The following is a 19,109-nucleotide window of genomic DNA, read 5'->3' as shown; positions in this document are numbered from 1 at the left end:
TGTGTTTTATAGTATATACATGAATAATTTTATTATTTTAATTTAATAAATTATATTAATATTTAAAATATAACAAATAGTCTGATAATATGGTTGAATTTTTATAATTTATTAATTTTTTGGTAACTTAACAAAAATAAATTTATATATGTTAGTTATAATTATTTATAATTTATTATACAAATACAATATCTTTTAACAAAGAAAATCAATCATTTCATACAAATTTTTTAAATAATTTATTCACATATCATGGTGGCAACGAACTTGGACAGATTCTCAAACAAGGAAAGCCAGCATAGAACCCAAATCCTCATTGGTAGCATGTCTGCAGAGTGCCAAGTGTTAGAAACTATACACCAAGAGTAAGCGTAAAATTTCATCACCTATAGTCAATTAACTAACTCATCTTCAAATCTTTAACCCAAGTTCAAAATAAAACCATTCACAGTTCTATTTTTCTTTTCTACTTCCTTTCCCTAGTTGTTTTCTACCTTGACTTCACTTCTTCTTAAGTTCCCACCACTCTAACAATAATTTTGACATTTTAATTCCAGAAAAAGATAAATTTATTTATTTATTTATGTTCTCCCATCTGCCTAATTATCAACTTGTCCAACTTTTTTATTATTCCTTCTTCCTTTCTTAGTCTATCTCTCTGTTTTGGTAACCAATCTTAGGTTACCAGAAAAAGCTGTTAAAGCTGTTTCGATATTAAAAATATAATAAACAATTACAATATTTACATTAGTATTGTTTCTATTTTTTATCCTAATGGGTCACTTTCATAGTTTCTACTGCTACAATTGAAGAATTGCTCTCTCAGATCTGTTAGATTTTGGATTTCATACTAGTAAGATCAGTTTAGTGTTCATCTTCATTTTTATTTACATTGTTTCATCTTCTTCAATTTATTATGGGTTCTTATTTAATTTTTTGGCAATAGAGAAACTAGCAAGGTCTTATCAACAGTGATGATTGTGCAAAGGACAGCTGCAAGGACAGAACCTCACACTGTTAGAGCCATCTAACCATTTATACATTTTTATCATCAATTACTTTTACTTGTTATATGTGGTTTAAAGAGAGGTCCACATGCACCAGCAGTGCATTACTCTCAGTAGTTTTTAAGGTGCATGACAGAAAGCCCTCATATATATAGAATCTACTAAAACAGTCATAAAAGAGAGAGAGGGAGTTGACACACATTCAAAGGCATTTTGTCTGTTCCGATAAAGAAGAATAGAAAACAGAAAATACACATTACATAGTGCAATATTTTCTTCTTATTGGACGAAGAGGGTGGTGGTGGTGGTGAGATGAAGAGGTCTCCTAATTCCTCTTCTTCATCTTCATCATCTTCTGTTGGTGTTGGTTTTGAATTAAAGATTAATAATAACGATAAGTATCCAAGAAGCAAAAATAGCAGTAATAATGTGAAGTTATCACAGAAAAAAGTATTGAAGAAAACAAATAGCTATGACAATAGCAGTGTCAACAAAAGAAGCTCCATTTACAGAGGAGTCACCAGGTTTGATTTCATTTTTATTTTCATTTGCATGTCTCTATTGACAGTTTTAATAATCAATAATATGTTTAATGATCCATAGGCATAGGTGGACAGGGAGGTTTGAAGCTCATCTGTGGGACAAGAATTCTTGGAATAATATTCAGAGTAAGAAGGGACGACAAGGTAATTAAATTTTATTCATTATACTGTTTTCGCTCTTATTTGTCCATCTTCATTTACTGTTTCATAGGTTTATTATTTATTTATAAATTTTATTAATCTAAACTCACTCATAGCGCTTACAAACATAATGTATTATGATGAAAATTGTTTTTTAATACAACTATGGAATTCTATTTTTTGAAATGATAAATATTTTAATAGATGTGTGTAAAAAAAGTTTAATTTGATTATTCACCGAAAGTTAAGTTTTATAAATTACATTTGTTATATATTTTTTTGCATAATTTCTTCTAACCTGTACTCAATTTTGTTATATGATTTATGTTATTCGGTTGATTTTTTTTTTTTTTATAAATTTCTATCCATTTTATATGGTCACAAAAATAGACAATAACAATGTTTTTGTGATTTTTACTAGCCAATTTAGAATCTTTACTATATTTGAATAACATTGAGTACCTGGAGAAAGTTTTGAAACAAAAATAAGATTTTTTTTGGTGACTCAACAAAAATAAGGTTTGAAACAAAAATAATTGCTTGTCAGATTATTAATAATTGGATTTTACTAAGGTATTTTTTTATATATTGACATTCTTAAAAATTAGGATAATTCGATCATTTAAAAATTGAGAATATTCTTTAAAAACAATTACAATTCCTTTTAACAGCATTTACGTGCACAATATATTTTCCATTATTATTGCACAATTCCTTTTAAAATTAATTTACTGTTAAGCTATTAATAAAAATGAATTAGATTAAATAAATTAGTTAACAACTCAGCTAAGATTTAATACATATTACTTCTGCAAACATATATTAAAGTTAGAAATAAAATATAGATAGTAAATATTTTTAAATTATTATTCAAATAGAGAATCCTACCTAAAGATGAATAGAATGACCATAAACATTTAAAGAGTTGCATTAGTCATTCTCTTAAATTATAGTGTATTCAAAACATGAATGAACGAATAAAAAGCAGTGGAAAATCAAGGAGATCTGTAATGTTTTGTTTTGTTATTTATGTTAAGTGTTTTGACTTTATCCTGTGTTTTCACTTGCCATGTTTTAATCTGTTTATGACAACCTCTGCCATGACAACGTTCACATACACTTCTGTCGCTGCTTTAGTTTATTTAGGTAAGTCTCCCTAATAAATCTTGGATCTCACACAAGCTTTCGGTTTTTATGAATTTTTAATTCTAATGATATACCTTTAATTATATTGAGTTTCTTTACAAATTTGGGAAAATATATGTTATGTTTTTTTTTAAAACAAAAAAATATTAACTTACTTATTGTGACTTTACACGTGAATTTAGGGGCATACAATACAGAAGAAGCTGCTGCTCGCTCCTATGATCTTGCTGCTCTAAAGTATTGGGGACCTAATACAATCTTAAATTTTCCGGTACATTAAGTCGCGAGTTCGAATCTCTCTATCTTTAATTAAAAAATTATTTGTGAAAAACTTATCAAAGAATAACAATTTGAATGATATCTTCATTAAAAATAATAGTAAAATTTTTTTCAAAAACTAACGAGCTATTACATAGTCTTTCAATCATCACTTAAAGGTCTCAGGTTTTATTTTCGATGTTTTATCTAAACGAGATTAGACTTTTGGTATTTGGTATATATTTTTATTTTTAATATTTTTGTTTTTAAAATGTTTGTAAATTTTTTGTTTACAAAATCCTAAAAAATAAAAATACAATCCAAGCATGCAATTTTTGTTACATTGAAAGCCAATTTTTCTTATATTTTGGGAAGATTATATATAACTTATAATTAATTAACTTTGGATGAACAATGCAGATGGAAACATATGCCAAGGAAATTGAGGAAATGAAGGATGTTTCACAGACTGAATACTTGGCTTCTCTGCGAAGAAGGAGCAGTGGATTTTCAAGAGGTGTTTCCAAGTATCGTGGAGTGGCTAGGTTAGTTTATTTATACATCACCCTTTTTATATAAATAATCTTTTTTATTATACTATTCATTCAAATTCGTTCAAAAAATTGTGCAAGTATGAGGCTAAGATCATTTACATTCCTAATACACAATGCACGCGATACAATATTCTAAACGTATTTTAATTTAAAGTATTTTTATTTATTTATTTTTAGCAAAAATTACATTTTTTTTAAAGATGTTAAAATGACATTTTTTCTCTTATAACTTTTAAAATTTTTTTTCTTTAATCCATTTTAAATTTTTTGTAACTCTACCCATTTTTTTAAATTATTTTTTATAAAAATATCTTTTTACAAAAAATTTTTTGTGATTAAATTTTGTTTATCAAAATACCTTTTAACAAATTATTTTTTACTAATTAAATTGTATTTTTACTAAAATTTCTTTAAAAAATTTTAATGACTAAATTATGTTTTCATAAGATAACAAATGATCTTTTTAATGTTCAAATTATTTTTTCAAAAACACAAATGGCAATCAACCTTGCTTGAAGGTTGTCTATGGAAGATCCATGGTTTTTCTATGGAGGATCCATGGTTTTCCTTCTCCAAATTTTTTAGATTTTATCTAAAATTTTTTTAAAAATATTTTGGTATAAATACAATTTAATCAATAAAAAAATAATTTGTTAAAAGATATTTCGAAAACAAAATTTAATCAAAAAATAAAATTTTTGCTAAAAATAAAGAAAAAAATATCATGTTAAAATCTCTCAAAAAAAAAGTGAAATTTTTTCTTCTTTTTATTGAAATATTCTGGATTTTTGAGTAGGCATCACCACAATGGAAGGTGGGAAGCACGAATTGGAAGAGTAAACGGCAACAAGTACCTTTATCTGGGGACCTATAGTAAGTAAAAAAAATTTTCACTATTCCCTAAATATGCATGTTCCTAAACTCAACATTGTGTCATAGGAAAGTGCTAAGTTAAAAAAAAGAATTACATCATAACTTACAAAATTTTAGAGTATTGTTATGTGGCTAATAAATTTTTTTACCAAAATATATGTATTTGTTTGAAAAAATAAATGAAAAAGATAATAAAGAAGAAATAGACTACATATTAATTAAATTAAGTTTGTTTACTACATGTTAGTTAAAAAATAGAGGATTCCAATCATTTGTGTAAAATTTAAGCAACTAAGGATAACAGTTTAGCAGTGAAAACTGAAAATATACCATACACAAAATTTTAGGTTTAAATTTTTTATGATGGTTGTTAAAAAAATTGAATTTGAAAGAATGCAAAGCAACCTTTGTATTTGTCAAATATGCCGAATGATTCTGCAAGCGCAGTTGGCAGACTACTAAGTACCAAACTGCCCGTTTGTCTGTGACTCTGTCCCCACACCAACAATGCTCAAATACTTTATATAGTACTTTCTAATGTTTAGACTTTAATTAAGTTAAGATTACCTCATTAACGCTATTTGACTATTTCAACAATTCCATTTAATGTTATCATTAAATTGTACCATGGTCCACCTGTGCTACCAGAATACATTTATACTTGTCGGATTAATAATTAAATTAATCTCTAAAAAATGAGATGTTTTTAAATTTAGTTTAAAAAGTTTTTTAATTAAATTAATTATTCAAAGATTATAAATTAATTATATTTATTTTTTAGTGATTCTACTAACAATTTTTATCAATAATTAATAATAAAAAACGTTAATTAACAACGTACATATATTTGACATGTCTAATTGAACGTTAATTAATATATTTATCAAAATTTATTAATTTAATTTCTTTTTTTAATTATATAATCTATATTCGGATTATTTCTAATATAACTTAATGATTAAATTGATAAATTTTCATAAACATATATGATTTACGTTTAATTGAATATGTTAGGTATTATGTATGCTATCAATTAATATTTTACGTCATTAATTATTGATAAAAATTGTTAAGGAGTATCTAAATGACAAGTATGATTAATTTGTAATTTTTAAACGATCAATTAATTAAAAAATAGAAAATAATTTAAAAAATATCTTATTTTTCAGTGACTAATTTGACTATTACTCCTGCTTTGACCTCTTGTTTTATTCATTAATGACAAGAGTCTTTTATTTTATTTTAAGTAACATTATGTAAAAAATCAAAATGATAATTTTATAAATAATAATTATAATTTTTACTAGGTTAAAACCATACAATAGTTATACACTTGTATATACACCTAAAAATATAAAAAAAATAGTATATATATCAATACCAAATCCAATTCAAAGCAAAATAAAATAATAAATAATAAGAATTTGCATGTTGTTGTGTTAGAGGCACATTTAAGTAAATTAATGTTATAAAAGGTTTTCTTTTTCATTTGTTTAAAAAATGTTCAGTGTGGCAAATCTGAGAGTTTTTAAAGTTAGTTGATAATACCTAAAATAAAGAGAGGGAAATTTAAATGGTATAAAAAGATTTTTATTTACCTAAAACAAAATAGAAATTAGCATGCAACAGGTGGAAACGGTACAGGGACACGTGCATTCCCACTTTCACCATGTTGAATGTTGATGGATTCAAGGTGTTCAAAAGTTGATAAGCACTTTATCATGAATCATAATTTCCTATTGTTCTATTACAATTACAAATCAAGCATTTTAATCTTAGTAAATGCTACGGTATTTAAAAGGTGGTGTTTATTTATTAAAAAAATAAAAAATAATATTTAATTTAAAAATATAATAATAAATAATTTTAAAAAAATTAAAATTTATTATAAAAAATAAGTTAAACAAAATTTAAACATTAATTTATAGACACTGTAAAATTTGCCTTTAATCTTTTCCAACCTTACACAATCTTTCCCATGAAAATATTGTGGTATTTTTCGAGGGAAAAAAAAGTTGTCTGATTTATTGCCAATAATATATAATTTTAAAAAAATTGCTAAAGCTAAGGTTAATATAAGTATTAAGAAAATTATTTAGTAATTTATTTTTCAACTAACATTCGGTCAAATTTTTTCTCTCTCTCCTTTTTCTTTCATATCTCTTTTAAGTTGAAAGATTTTTTTTTTGTTAGATTGAAGTAGTAAGAGTAACTCCAATTCATCATAAATATTAAGCTACACACAATTATATATATATAAAAAAGAGAGAAGGGAGATTAAGAGAGTCCCTTTCTTTATCGATAGTATATATGGACTAATATTGGTCCCATATTGAGATTTTACATGTTTAATTAATTAAAATAACAATAATTTAATATTTTTAAATAATATGTTATTATTTCATTTTAGTTGTTGTAAATATTTTAATTTCATTAATAAATTAAAACATTATTTGTAGTTAAAAATTAATTATTTACCAAAAATTTAAAATTAGTATATTTAATCATAATTTTTAATAAGTTTATAATTAATAAAAATTTGAAAAATAACATAAAACAAATGTATACACATTTCACTCCAATAATTCTCTATTTCTATCCCTATATACTCTCTTCTTTGTCCTTAATTTATCTGCAGCAGATAATGTTTTTATCCTTCTATATATTATAAAAAAAAAGGAATGCACTAATTAATTTATGTGTTAGACTCAACCTAAACATTTAGAATGTATTATTTTAGATAAATGTGTTTATATTCTTTTTTAATTGTAATAATAATTTTTTTCACTAATTAATTAATTCATGGCTAATTGATCTTAAACCCACATAAAACTTAGATATATCAAAAGATTTTTTCTTTATTAAATAGAAATTGACTACTACTAAATAGTATTAGTTTTATGATTAGTTGGTCAGGATCTATCCAACATTTGACTAGAATTTTATAGATCTTATTATATCATCTTTAATATTATATTATTGAGTTAAACTCTAAAGTGGTATTTGAAATTGATTGTGTGTATTAAAATAATTTTTAAAATTGTAATTATATCAATTATATTTTTAAGATTGGAAAAAGTATATTATATATCTAATATGATGTATTTTTATCGATTAAAAAATAGAATAAAATATATTTTTTGTTTTTTAAATTTGTTAAAAGTTAAAAAATATTTTTAAGCTTGTTTTAATTTTGTCCAAAAAATGATATATCTATGATGGCTAATTTTTTAAAAAATTTATAACTAATTTAGCAATAATTTTATAATAACAACCATCAACACAAGTAAATCAAGAGAGATTTTGATTTTCTAAATTTTGAATTTTACTTTAAAGGATAAAGTATGATCTCTCACTATTTATTTTATAGGTAGGAATAAAAGAAAATATAAGAGAAAAACTATTTAAGAGTGAAAGACACACTTTATCCTATCAAATAAAACTTTAAAATTTAGAGAATCCAAATTCAAATCAAAGATAGTTATAATATATTATTGTTAGATTAGTCCTAAATTTTTTCAAAGTTTAACTGTCAGGACGATATTTAGTACAAATAAAAATTTTTTAGAATATAATTAAAATAAAATAAAATTAAAAATATTTTTAAAATTGTTGACAAACTAAAAAAATATACTTTATCTTAAAAATATAATCTGTATAATTAAAATTTGACAGACTATTTTAATATATATGGCCAATTTAAAGAATTATTTTAGAAAATAACTCTAATATTATTAGTATTAGTATGTGAGATTATATACTATGATCTAGAGTTCAGTCAAAAAAATAGTTTATGAAATTGTTAATGTTTAAAGATGAATTATTAAAATACAATATTTGATTTAGTTTAATAATTTAATGTTAGACACAAAAATATCTAACTTTGCATAAACTAAAATAATTAATGAACATCTTTGGAGGGCACGTGACTTCTACGCCTCCTAGTCGTAGTACTGCAAGTAATAACAAACTTTATGTGATTCTCTGTAATAAACAAATAAAAAAATTAGATACTATTATGAAAATTTTATAATTATTTTTATATAAAAATATTTTTTATTATTATTAGACAATAAATTATAAAATTTGATTTTGATATGTTATAAAAGTGTGTTTTTTTAAAGTGTGACGAAATAAACAAAGTCACACTCTTAACACAAAATTTTTTATGAAAAAATATTTTTAGTATTTTTATTTGAGTAAATACCTTAAAAAATATATTTTTTTAACTTTATTCTTTTATCAATAAATTAGCTACTAACCCTCTCTTTAAGCTATTATATTTTTTAATTTGATTTTTGATATTGAAGACACTCAAGAAGAGGCGGCAGCAGCATATGATAGAGCAGCTATCGAGTACAGAGGAATAAATGCAGTAACAAATTTTGATATAAGCAATTATATTGACAAAATAAAGAAGAATGAGCCGTCTATGAAAGAAGCACAAACACATATAACTCCAATCTCTACTGAATCTAAAGAAGCACAAGTAGTGGAGCAGGAGGCTCCTTCCACAGTAGTGGCAGATCCAGCAAATTTAGGTAACCAGAAAAAAGGTAATATAATACATATATTATATATATAGGTTTAATTAATATGTTAATTTCTATAATTTTATTAAATTTTTTATTTAAATTTTTATATATATTTTTTAATTGAATCTTTACATTATTTTTTATTTTGTAATTAGGTTATTTTTGTAAAAAAATATTAAAGTTAATTAAATATTTTTTTATAAAATATATGCGGTCCAGATTTAGTTATGTCAAATGTATTTTCATGAACTTTAGTTCATGTGCAATTTGTCTCCAAAATTTTTTTACAGTGCAATTTGACGCAAATTTGTTAAACGGTTTGATTTTTATTTGCACTATTTGAAAACTTCAACAATTAATTTCACATTTTCTATGATAAAAATTTACATTTGACAATAGATTTGGATCCTCTAAATTTTAAATTTTTATTTTAGAAAGTAAAATGTTATTTTCTATCCTTAAATGATTTTTCTCATATTTACTCTTGACCTCACTTATAAAATAAATGGTGAAAGATCATATTTATTCTCTAAAGTGAAATTCAAACTTTAGAGGATCTAAATCCTTAATCAATATCAAGTGAAAAAAATTCAAAAAGATCTATATCTATGCAGAAAATATGCAGAAGAAAAAAGAGCAGCCAAACACAGATATCGATGGCATACTTTCTCGGGATCTGAGATGGAGCTTCATGGATGCCGAATTATCCGAGTTCAACATGAATGATATTTTTCAAGGTGAAGGTAGTGGGTTGGAGGATGACATCAACCTTATGTGTATGGCTGATCCTGATGAGAGTAGTTTCAATCTGAACACTATCTTTGATGATCCTGGAAAATGTGGTGGAGATATGCATGTCTATGCCAATTATTAAGAAGCAAAAGTTCTCCTTCTTCTAATATGTGATCTCTTCAAGAAGCAAAAGTTCTTGTCCTGTTCTTCTAGTATGGTTCTGTTTGAAAAATTGTTGGAGTTTGTTTTTCAGTTGTTGGTATCTGTTGTGATAGGTGAAGAAAAAACAAAAAAATAAAAAAATAAAATAAAAAAATGTTAAAGCAGTGTTTTTATTAAGGTAAGGATCGAGGTGAGTGAATATCTATCTTTAGATCAATAATGTATGAAAAACTTGAATAAAAATAATTAATGATAGATATTTTATTTATTTTTTTGTTTTAAAACAAAAAAATATTTGATTTACAGAGTCCTTCTAAAATGTTAAAACAAAAGGAGCATAACTTAAAATGGGAATTAAATTTAGACATTTATTTTGATTTGCTTAACAACAATTTGAGATTTTAAATTCTGACATTAGAAGAGTTTTGGCTCTAAGGTCCACATAACTACTTTTTTCAACTTTTGACTTATAAAAAGTTATATTAATAGTGTTTGGTACAATTTTTTAGATAAATTTTTAATTTTTCAAAAAGTTATTTAAGAGCTTTTGAAGAAGTTAAAAAATGTCACTTTTCCTATTTTCAAAAGCTATTTTATCACTCATATTTAGGATCCATTTGGAAAACTTTAGAAATAAATTTTTTAACTTTTGACTTATGAAAAGTAATAGTATTAATGTCTGGTGCAATTTTCAAAACCAAATTACAACTTTCTAAGAAGCTATTTAGGAGCTTATAGAGAAGTTAGAAAAAATAATTTCTCTCATAATACTTCTACTTTTCATCATATTTTTATAAAATAAGCGCTTTTAGAGTTAAAAATCCAAACACAAAATAACTTATTTATAAGTTACTTTTAACAGAGTCATTTATTGTTTAAGTTATTTTATCAAAAGAAATTTAATTAAATTGGTTATTCAATCTAGACCTTAATGCACAACTTTAAAATAAAAACTTCTATAATAACTTTCCAAATTCAAAACAACTTATTTAAAAGTTATTATTAATAAAAATCTTTATATTTTAAACTTTTTTTTTTTTTCAAAAGAACTTATTTAAGAAGTTTAGCTAAACTGGTCATAAAATAGAGCATACCCATTAAATTAGACGATTGTCATAAATTTAAATTTGTAATTCTTTTATAATGAGAGTTAAAATTATAGCGTGTATTTGTTATTTTCATGGACAAATGGTATTCAATATAAGTTAACTAAAAAGAAAATAGATTTAGTCATATCAAACTTCACCTACAGAATTGGAATTTACTTTTTAAAAAGATATTTTTAATATAATGGTTATAGTTTTATAATGAGTACTACTTTAACAATTTAATTTAATTTTATACATAAACTAATTAGATTAACTATTTTAATTATGAAAATAAAAATGTCTGATGAATTATGGTCTTTTATATATATAAAAATTTTATTTAATTTTTGTCAACAATGTTTTCAAAAAAATAAAAAATTCTGAATATTTATTTTTTTAATTTTATTCATAACATTTTCAATAAATTTCAAGCGCTCAGCCTTACCCTTTTGCCCATTTTGTCACCATTGCGTCACTAAGTATACTTTAATATTAACAATAACCACACTTTTTCGCACTATTATAATCCCTCATTATCATCTTTGTGATATCGCACCACTTTGGACCGACTATTTAGATGGCTTTTTTATAGGGTAAACTATTATTTTGGTCCCCTATGTTTGGGGTGAATTCTATTTTAGTCCCCAATGTTTAAACTGTTCTATTTAAATCCTAAAAAGATTGATTTGCATCAATCAAATCCTTCCGTTAAGTGGGTGTCAAATTATTGACGCCGTGTCCGACGTGGCAAGGAAGAGGTGATAGTGGTTAGTAAACGTGTAAGCCTTCCCGCCCTTGGACATAACGCATGCTGCTTACCCTGACTCTTCTTCTTCTACTTCTTCTTCTTCTTGTGAAGCACGAAACGCAAAGGAAAAGCCAGAAACCCTACCACTAGTCACTGAAAGCTTGCGATTCGCAGCCAGAGAAGTGACATTGTCGTTCAGTTACATTTAAGCTCCACAGCAGCAGTGAGTTTGAAACCGTTGCTTTCCGGGAGAAGATCGTGTCAGGTATTCCATTGTCAAATCTTCTGAACCCATTTGGTTTTATCTTAATGTGGGTTTATATGTAATGATGTATGTTGATGTGTGATTGTTTTGTTTTATAGTTTCATATTCGTTTCTTGTTCTATTTTGGAAGTTTTTATTTTGCCCTAGTGATTTTATTTATGCATTTCTGTTGTTGTTGGTCAATGTGAGAATTTTATGAAGCATATTGTGTTTGTGTAACAGTTTGGTCGAGAGATGAGCTATTTTAGTGTCAAGATACACCATGGGGGGAAGTTTGGGTTTTATGGTGAACCTTTACACTATGTGGGGGTGAGACTTCGATAGTGAACTACTGTGATGAAGATAGGTGGAGCAGGTTCAAGGCTATGGAGATAGTACTCGAACAGGGATATGTGGTAGAGAATATCGCTGCAATGTGGTATAAGTCTCTGAACGATGAAACAGATGTAGGGTTGAGGATGCTTCACACAGACAAGGATGCCATGGACATGGCTAGAATTGGAATGAGGGACAACATGGTGGAGCTTTTTGTTGTTCACAAAGATGCTGTTGCTACTACTAGGAAAGGCTGCACTATTGAGAAAGTTGAAGAGATAGATGGTGATGAGGCTGCTGCACTCACTGCAGACACTATTGGGCCTGGTCCAATTGTGTTGCACAAGGCCCAATCTCTTGCTCAGGCCAAGGTGGGTGAGAAGCCCAATGTGGTGACAAAAGCCCAGAATGATGTGCTGGAGGATGGTGATGAAGAGAGGTCAGAGGAGTCAGATTTCTCAGGTGGTGAAGAATCTGAGGATGATGACTACCAGCCAGGAATTGATGATGAGGGGGACAGTGATGAACAATGGAGTGAAAATAGCTCTGGAGATACTGATCTGCAGGTTGCATTTGATGACAACGATGATGATTGGAATGCTGATGGGGGTTTGTATGATGTTGAAGTCACAACTACAACAGATCCTCAAAGGCCGAAACAGAGTGTTCCAACTGAGAGAGAACAAAGAGAGCAAAGTGGCAGTGTTAATAAGGGTAAAGAGCAAGTGGTGGCTGCTGGATTAAGGGATGAGGATGATGGGTATGACAGTGAGGGGTTGTGGGATGTCCCTGTAAGTGATGATGAAGGGGATCCCTTGTTCAGGAGGTATCCGATGTATAAGGGATTGAAGGATATGAAGGAGTATAAATGGGAGGTTGGGACAATATACGTAGATAGGAATGCTTTTAAGGAATGTGTAACGAGCTATGCCGTGCACAGTGACAGAGGGATATGGTTCTCGAAGTGTGATAGCCACAGGTGCAAAGCTGTTTGCAAAGAAGGTTGCAAGTGGTTTGCTTACTGCCATAAGATAAAGAGAGAGGATTCATGGCAACTGACAAGCTGTTACAAAAAACACACATGCTCTAAGACCACCAAGATTGGTATAATGAGTTCTCAGTGGCTAAGTAAGGCTTTTATGAAGAAGATCTATGAAAACCCAAAAATCAAGTTGAGAAGTTTGATAAAGAAGGCTCATAGCAAGTGGAATGTGGATCTCACAATGACCAAAGCTGCCAGAGTGAAGCAGCAAGCCCTGGATGAAATTAATGGTACCTATGGAGAGTAATATAGGAGGATTCATGACTATGCTGCGGAGTTACTGAGGTCTAATCCAGGGTCCACTGTTCAGATACAAGTGGAGAGACCTCCTGAATTTGAGCTAGAGACACCACCTCCTGGTACAGACCTGAGACCACGATTTCAGAGGATCTATATCTGCTTGGAAGCTTGTAAACAGAGTTTCATGGTGTGCAGACCCATGATTGGCCTTGATGGATGCTTCATCAAGACTCCATATGGGGGTCAACTTCTAACAGCCATTGGATGGAACCCCAATGATCAGATTTTGCCAATTGCCTATGCTGCTGTTGAAGCAGAGACGAAAGACTCGTGGAGATGGTTTTTTTTGAATTTGTGTGATGATTTGGGAGTTGATAAGATCAGATGGTGTACATTCATGAGCGACCAACAAAAGGTAACTCTCAACCTAAACTTGTGTAATTAATTCTTTCTTTAATTCATGTCTTGCTGTTATTGACTGGTGATGTTTTTAAATTCTGCTTCAAAGGGATTGATCCCAACCTTTGATGAGTTGCTGCCTGGCATAGACCACCGTTTTTGTGTCAGGCACTTATATAGCAACTTCAGAAAAAGGTTCCCAGGTGTTCAGCTAAAGATGATGATGTGGAAGGCTGCAAAGGCAACATATGTCCAGGAATGGGAGAGGAGGATGAAGGAGATTCAGCAGGTTGATCAAGGAGCTTATAATCATCTCATAGAGATCTCTGCCAAGTATTGGAGCAAGTCCAGGTTTAATTATTTTCCTAGAGTTGATACACTTGTTAACAACATGTGTGAGTGTTTTAACTCTGTTATTGTAGAGGCTAGAGAGAAACCGATTGTGTCTATGCTAGAAGACATTAGGGTTTATCTAATGAATAGGTGGTCTGATAACAGGCAAAGTATAGTAACATATGCTGGAGAAATATTGCCAAAAATAAACAAGAAAATTGAAAGGGAGTTTGATAAGGGTGGGGAGTGGCTGGCCATATATGCTGGTAGGGACAAATATGAAGTGTCTATCAGTCAGGGTAATAGAGCCAAGTTTGTTGTGGACTTAAACTTACATGAGTGCTCCTGTAGAAAATTTCAACTAACAGGTTAACCTTGTGAGCATGCCATGAGCTGTATTAGGAAAATGTGTCTAGATGTTAAGAACTATGTCAACAAGTGTTATAGGAAAGAGACCTACGTGGACTACTACCAACATGTAATCTACCCACTGAATGGACCAAATCTCTGGTCCCAGACTGAGAATGATGATGTGCTGCCACCAGTGTTTAGGAAACCAATAGGGCGCCCAAAACTGAGGAGGAACAAGACTGGTGATGAGCCACGCAACAATGGACCATTGTCTAAGTTAGCCAGGACTGGACAGCAACAAAAATGTTCATATTGTTTTGCACTTGGTCACAACAAAAGAACCTGCCCTAGAAAACGTAAGATGGAGGCCGCAGCAAAAAAGATAAAGTTGTTATTGTCAATTTGATTTGAATTCCTTACATGTGAATGTTTATACTGTCACATTAACCCAATTTGTTGTTACTGTTTATAGCAGAATGCAACTGCACAAGCCAAGAAAGGGGCTGGCACAACTAGGACTCCAAAATTCAGCAAGATCCCTGCCAAGACAACAACACAGCCAGCAACAAGAGTTCAGCCAAAGAGGAAGAGCAGTACACAAGTTGGAGGCAGCCAGGAGTCACAGACATCATGCAAGAGAGCTAGATGCAGCAGCAGTGCCAGTCAACCACAACCATCAACAGCAACAGTCACTAGCCCATCAAGGAGGACCCTGAGGTTCATGGAAAAAACACCACCTAGGGCCTGGAAGGCATTGGGATGAAGAACATAGTAGATTTTAGTGATTCCATCTGTTTTGTAATGAATCTGTCAATGACCAAGGGCTAATGTCCCTGTGATACTTTAGACACCCTACTTTAAGACTACTACTGTCATGTTGATCTCTTTTGTGTTGTTACCTTTTCATGGTTATATTTAAGGCTTGTTTGGATATTGTTATGGTTAAGAGAAGCTACTTTAAGACTTCTCCATTATCTAATGAATTACATGAATTTTCAGCAGCAAAGTTATGTGAATTGGCAAATTAAGCCTTGTTTTTATTAGTAGATGAAACTGAAATAAACTTGTACAGAGCCAAATAATGCATGTCACAATACATGAACTCATTGCTATTCATTTCAATCAAAAACCTTACAATGTTTACAACAAATGGCTTTACAGACACAGCCACAAAAAAATTTCATTCTCTTTTACATCACTGTTATCACCCAACTGTATGTCAATTTTTTCAATCCCTAAACAATTGACATTCCCTACAAACCAGGGGACAACAACAGAATGACAAAAATAAACAAAATGCTAACCCCCTAAACCTCAATTGAGTCCATCACATAGCAGCAGCCCAGCCAGTGTCCATCCAAGAATTCCAACACCAAGTGCCAATGCAAACTTCCTTTCAGCTTTTCGCAGTTCTTCTTTCAACGAGCTTGCTTTGTTCTTCAGTCTTTGAATTTGTGGATCTTGTCCTTCAGACTCTGCCCAAGCAAAATAATCGCATCCATCTCCTATCTGTTCTCAACCAAACCAACACGAACACACCAGCACGAACACACCAAACACTTCAGATCCTTCAAACACTAACACCCAATACTATTTTCAAACAGGAGACAGAAAAGATGAGACTCACCTGAAAGTTGACGCAGCCCCAGAATCTTCTTCCTGGGTTCTCCGCTGTAGATGACGTGCGCAATACCGGTCTCTCTCCACAGAAGCAAGTCCTCCTTCTCCCACGACTCTTGGTGCTGCTACGCGAACCTTGGGAGGACGACTGGGTAGCCATTCTCAGCAGACGAAGAACATCATCTTTGGGGATTAGGGTTTACTTATTAGACTGGGCAGCATTTCATTTTCCTTTTTTTTTCCTACTTCCAATTCCAACTGTTAACTACAGGCAAACTGCCAACTTTGCCACGTCGGACACGGCGTCAATAATTTGACACCCACTTAACGGAAGGACTTGATTGATGCAAATCAAATCTTTTTAGGATTTAAATAGATCAGTTTAAACGTTGGGGACTAAAATAGAATTCACCCCAAACGTAGGGGACCAAAATAATAGTTTACCCCTTTTTTATATTTAGATTTCTTTCACTTTTTTTAATTTAATTTTTTCTTAAATTTGATTTCTTCTTTTTTTATTGTTATTATTGTTGTTGATGATTTTAAGTGAAGGCCAATTCTACGGTGCCTATAAGTTTTTGTCTAAATGTTGCCTAACTTACTTTTTGTAGTAAGTTTTGATTTTTTAAAAATTATTTATTTTTATATTTTTTAAATAAAATAATAACTTTTAACTTTTTTTAGTAAATAGATACCATATTATAAGCACTATAGCATTCACCTTAAGTGAAATGCGGTTAGATGTGTGATAGTGAAAGCATGCAGTTCTAGTTGTGACGATGAAAGAGAAAACAATAGAGGTTGTGGAGAAAGTAAAAGTAGAAGCATCCAATTTTTTAAACACTTAAGAGAATAAAGTGTGATCTCTTATCTTTAATTTTATAAGTGAGACCAAAAATAAATAGAAAAAAGAGAACAATAAAAAGTAAAATTAAACGTTTAACACCATTCAATTTTTTTTTTTTACTAAAGAGAATCCACTCCCTTATACGTGTGTGAGAGAGATTTTGATAATTCAAAAAACATATTATGGTGGCTTTTCAAATTTAAAAGAATATAGTATAAATAAAAGAATATAGTATAAAAGTTAAAAGTGTATAGAAACATATACAAATAACATACAGACACAAACACTAACATGTACATTGCACACACAAAGGGCATTTGGAGATTTTAGAAGAAAAAAGTTGTTACTAGCTAACCAAAAGTTCAACTCTCCTTCATCTTGATTAATTTGTCTATCAATAGGACACAGTATAGTTTGTATTAAAAAAAAATAATGTGAATAAAAATTAAAAAAAAACTAAAGATTTTCAATAACGTAATGAAATTAGATAAGAACTACATAAAAAAATCTCAATATTTAGGTATCTTAACTTCTAAATCAATCCTAACTTCCAAATCATAAAGTTTGAGGTTCCCTCAAATCTTTTGAGGGGTAAACACTTGTATCCAAACTCATATCAATTGCCTAATAATTTTTTTTCCGTAACTTTACTTTTTTTTTTATCCAATAGTATATAAATAAAACATAATTTTCAATCCACACTTTACAAATTGTTCATATAGTAGTAAATAATATACTTAATCACTTAATTAAGCAATCACAACCAATCAATCACATGTAAACAATGACATGATGCATATTTATCCCATTAATCATGAACTCACGTGTTGCTTTATCAAACCCGACTCATCCAATAACTAACTTAAACATAATCTTCTAGTTGTGCATCTCACAAATCATGATGGATATCATCGTTGAAGGGTATTTACAAATTTGATTAATCAATTAATATTATTAATATTATTAATATTATTATTAATATTATTAATATAAATAAACGGTTATTAACCGTTTGGTACCATTTGGTTGAAGGGACACAACCTTTTAAGGATTGTGTATGTTCAAAACGTTATGTCTATTGGCTAAAGGGACACAACTCTTTAAGAGTTGTATATGTTCAAAACATTATATCTATTGGCAATAGAAATGACACAACCATTTGTATACGTAACTAATCACAATTGCTACGTGCAATATGTATAAATAAGTCCTTGTCCACTATTTCAGAAAGAGCAGTACTAAGCGTACAATTTACACTACTATTAAGAGATTTTCTTTGTTCAAGAGAGTTGAGAATTTCTTACTATTGCTAATTAAGAAATTCTTAGGTTTCATTGCATCCTGGGAGAGTATTGTCATCAACCCTATAGCAACTAAGTGTGGGGACAAATATCTCTCTAAAGAAAGCGATCTAATCGTGCCTTGAAACCACTACACAAATATAAGATTTTGTCATCTTACCATCTTCATATTCCCAACAATTTTAGAGAGATATTTCTTGAAGATGGCACAAGATCAAAACACTACGTTCAAGGTCATGAATCAAGAGTTTGTCAAATTAGATCGCTTTGATGGAACGAACTTCAACCGTTGGAAAGACAAGATGATGTTTCTCCTATCAGTTCTCAATCTTGCATATGTGATTGACCCAAAGACTACACCAATTGCCGATGCCGCTGAAAATTCCACACCGGAAGAGAAAGAAAAGATTGTTCAATTGAAAAAGAAACGTGATGAAGATACTTTTGCATGTCGAGGTCATATTCTCAATACTTTATCCGACCGACTCTATGATCTCTACATGTCAATTCAATCACCATTAGAGATTTGGAAATCTCTGGAAGAAAAGTACAATACCGAACGACAAGGAACAGATAAGTTTATTATGATGAAATATTTTGAATTTATTAT

General features: G+C 29.3%; 2 protein-coding genes across 4 annotated transcripts; both read left to right on the top strand.

Annotated features, from left to right (window-relative positions):
* Positions 1-457: 457 nt before the first annotated feature.
* Positions 458-10,216, top strand: LOC107463124 (ethylene-responsive transcription factor WRI1). Of its 3 annotated transcripts, none has more exons than XM_016081867.3 (9): positions 458-853; positions 947-1,531; positions 1,611-1,693; positions 2,828-2,836; positions 3,019-3,107; positions 3,515-3,639; positions 4,445-4,521; positions 8,832-9,077; positions 9,671-10,216. In XM_016081867.3, exons 2-9 carry the CDS (start codon positions 1,320-1,322, stop codon positions 9,928-9,930), a joined length of 1,101 nt encoding a protein of 366 aa, XP_015937353.1. In that variant the 5' UTR covers positions 458-853; positions 947-1,319; the 3' UTR covers positions 9,931-10,216. The 3 variants fall into 3 exon arrangements, with proteins under 3 accessions (XP_015937353.1, XP_015937354.1, XP_015937355.1); XM_016081868.3 differs by having other exon boundaries at positions 458-862; XM_016081869.3 differs by lacking the exon at positions 2,828-2,836 and having other exon boundaries at positions 459-853.
* Positions 10,217-13,847: 3,631 nt separating this feature from the next.
* LOC110274713 (uncharacterized) lies at positions 13,848-15,494 on the top strand. The gene is made up of 4 exons (XM_052253423.1): positions 13,848-14,063; positions 14,157-14,692; positions 14,783-15,104; positions 15,204-15,494. The coding sequence occupies exons 1-4, from the start codon at positions 13,848-13,850 to the stop codon at positions 15,492-15,494; spliced, it is 1,365 nt and encodes a 454-aa protein (XP_052109383.1).
* Positions 15,495-19,109: the final 3,615 nt, after the last annotated feature.

This window comes from Arachis duranensis, chromosome 8 (assembly GCF_000817695.3).
Source record: "Arachis duranensis cultivar V14167 chromosome 8, aradu.V14167.gnm2.J7QH, whole genome shotgun sequence".
NCBI classification, from domain to species: domain Eukaryota; kingdom Viridiplantae; phylum Streptophyta; class Magnoliopsida; order Fabales; family Fabaceae; genus Arachis; species Arachis duranensis.
This window is presented reverse-complemented; position numbering and strand designations above follow the sequence as displayed.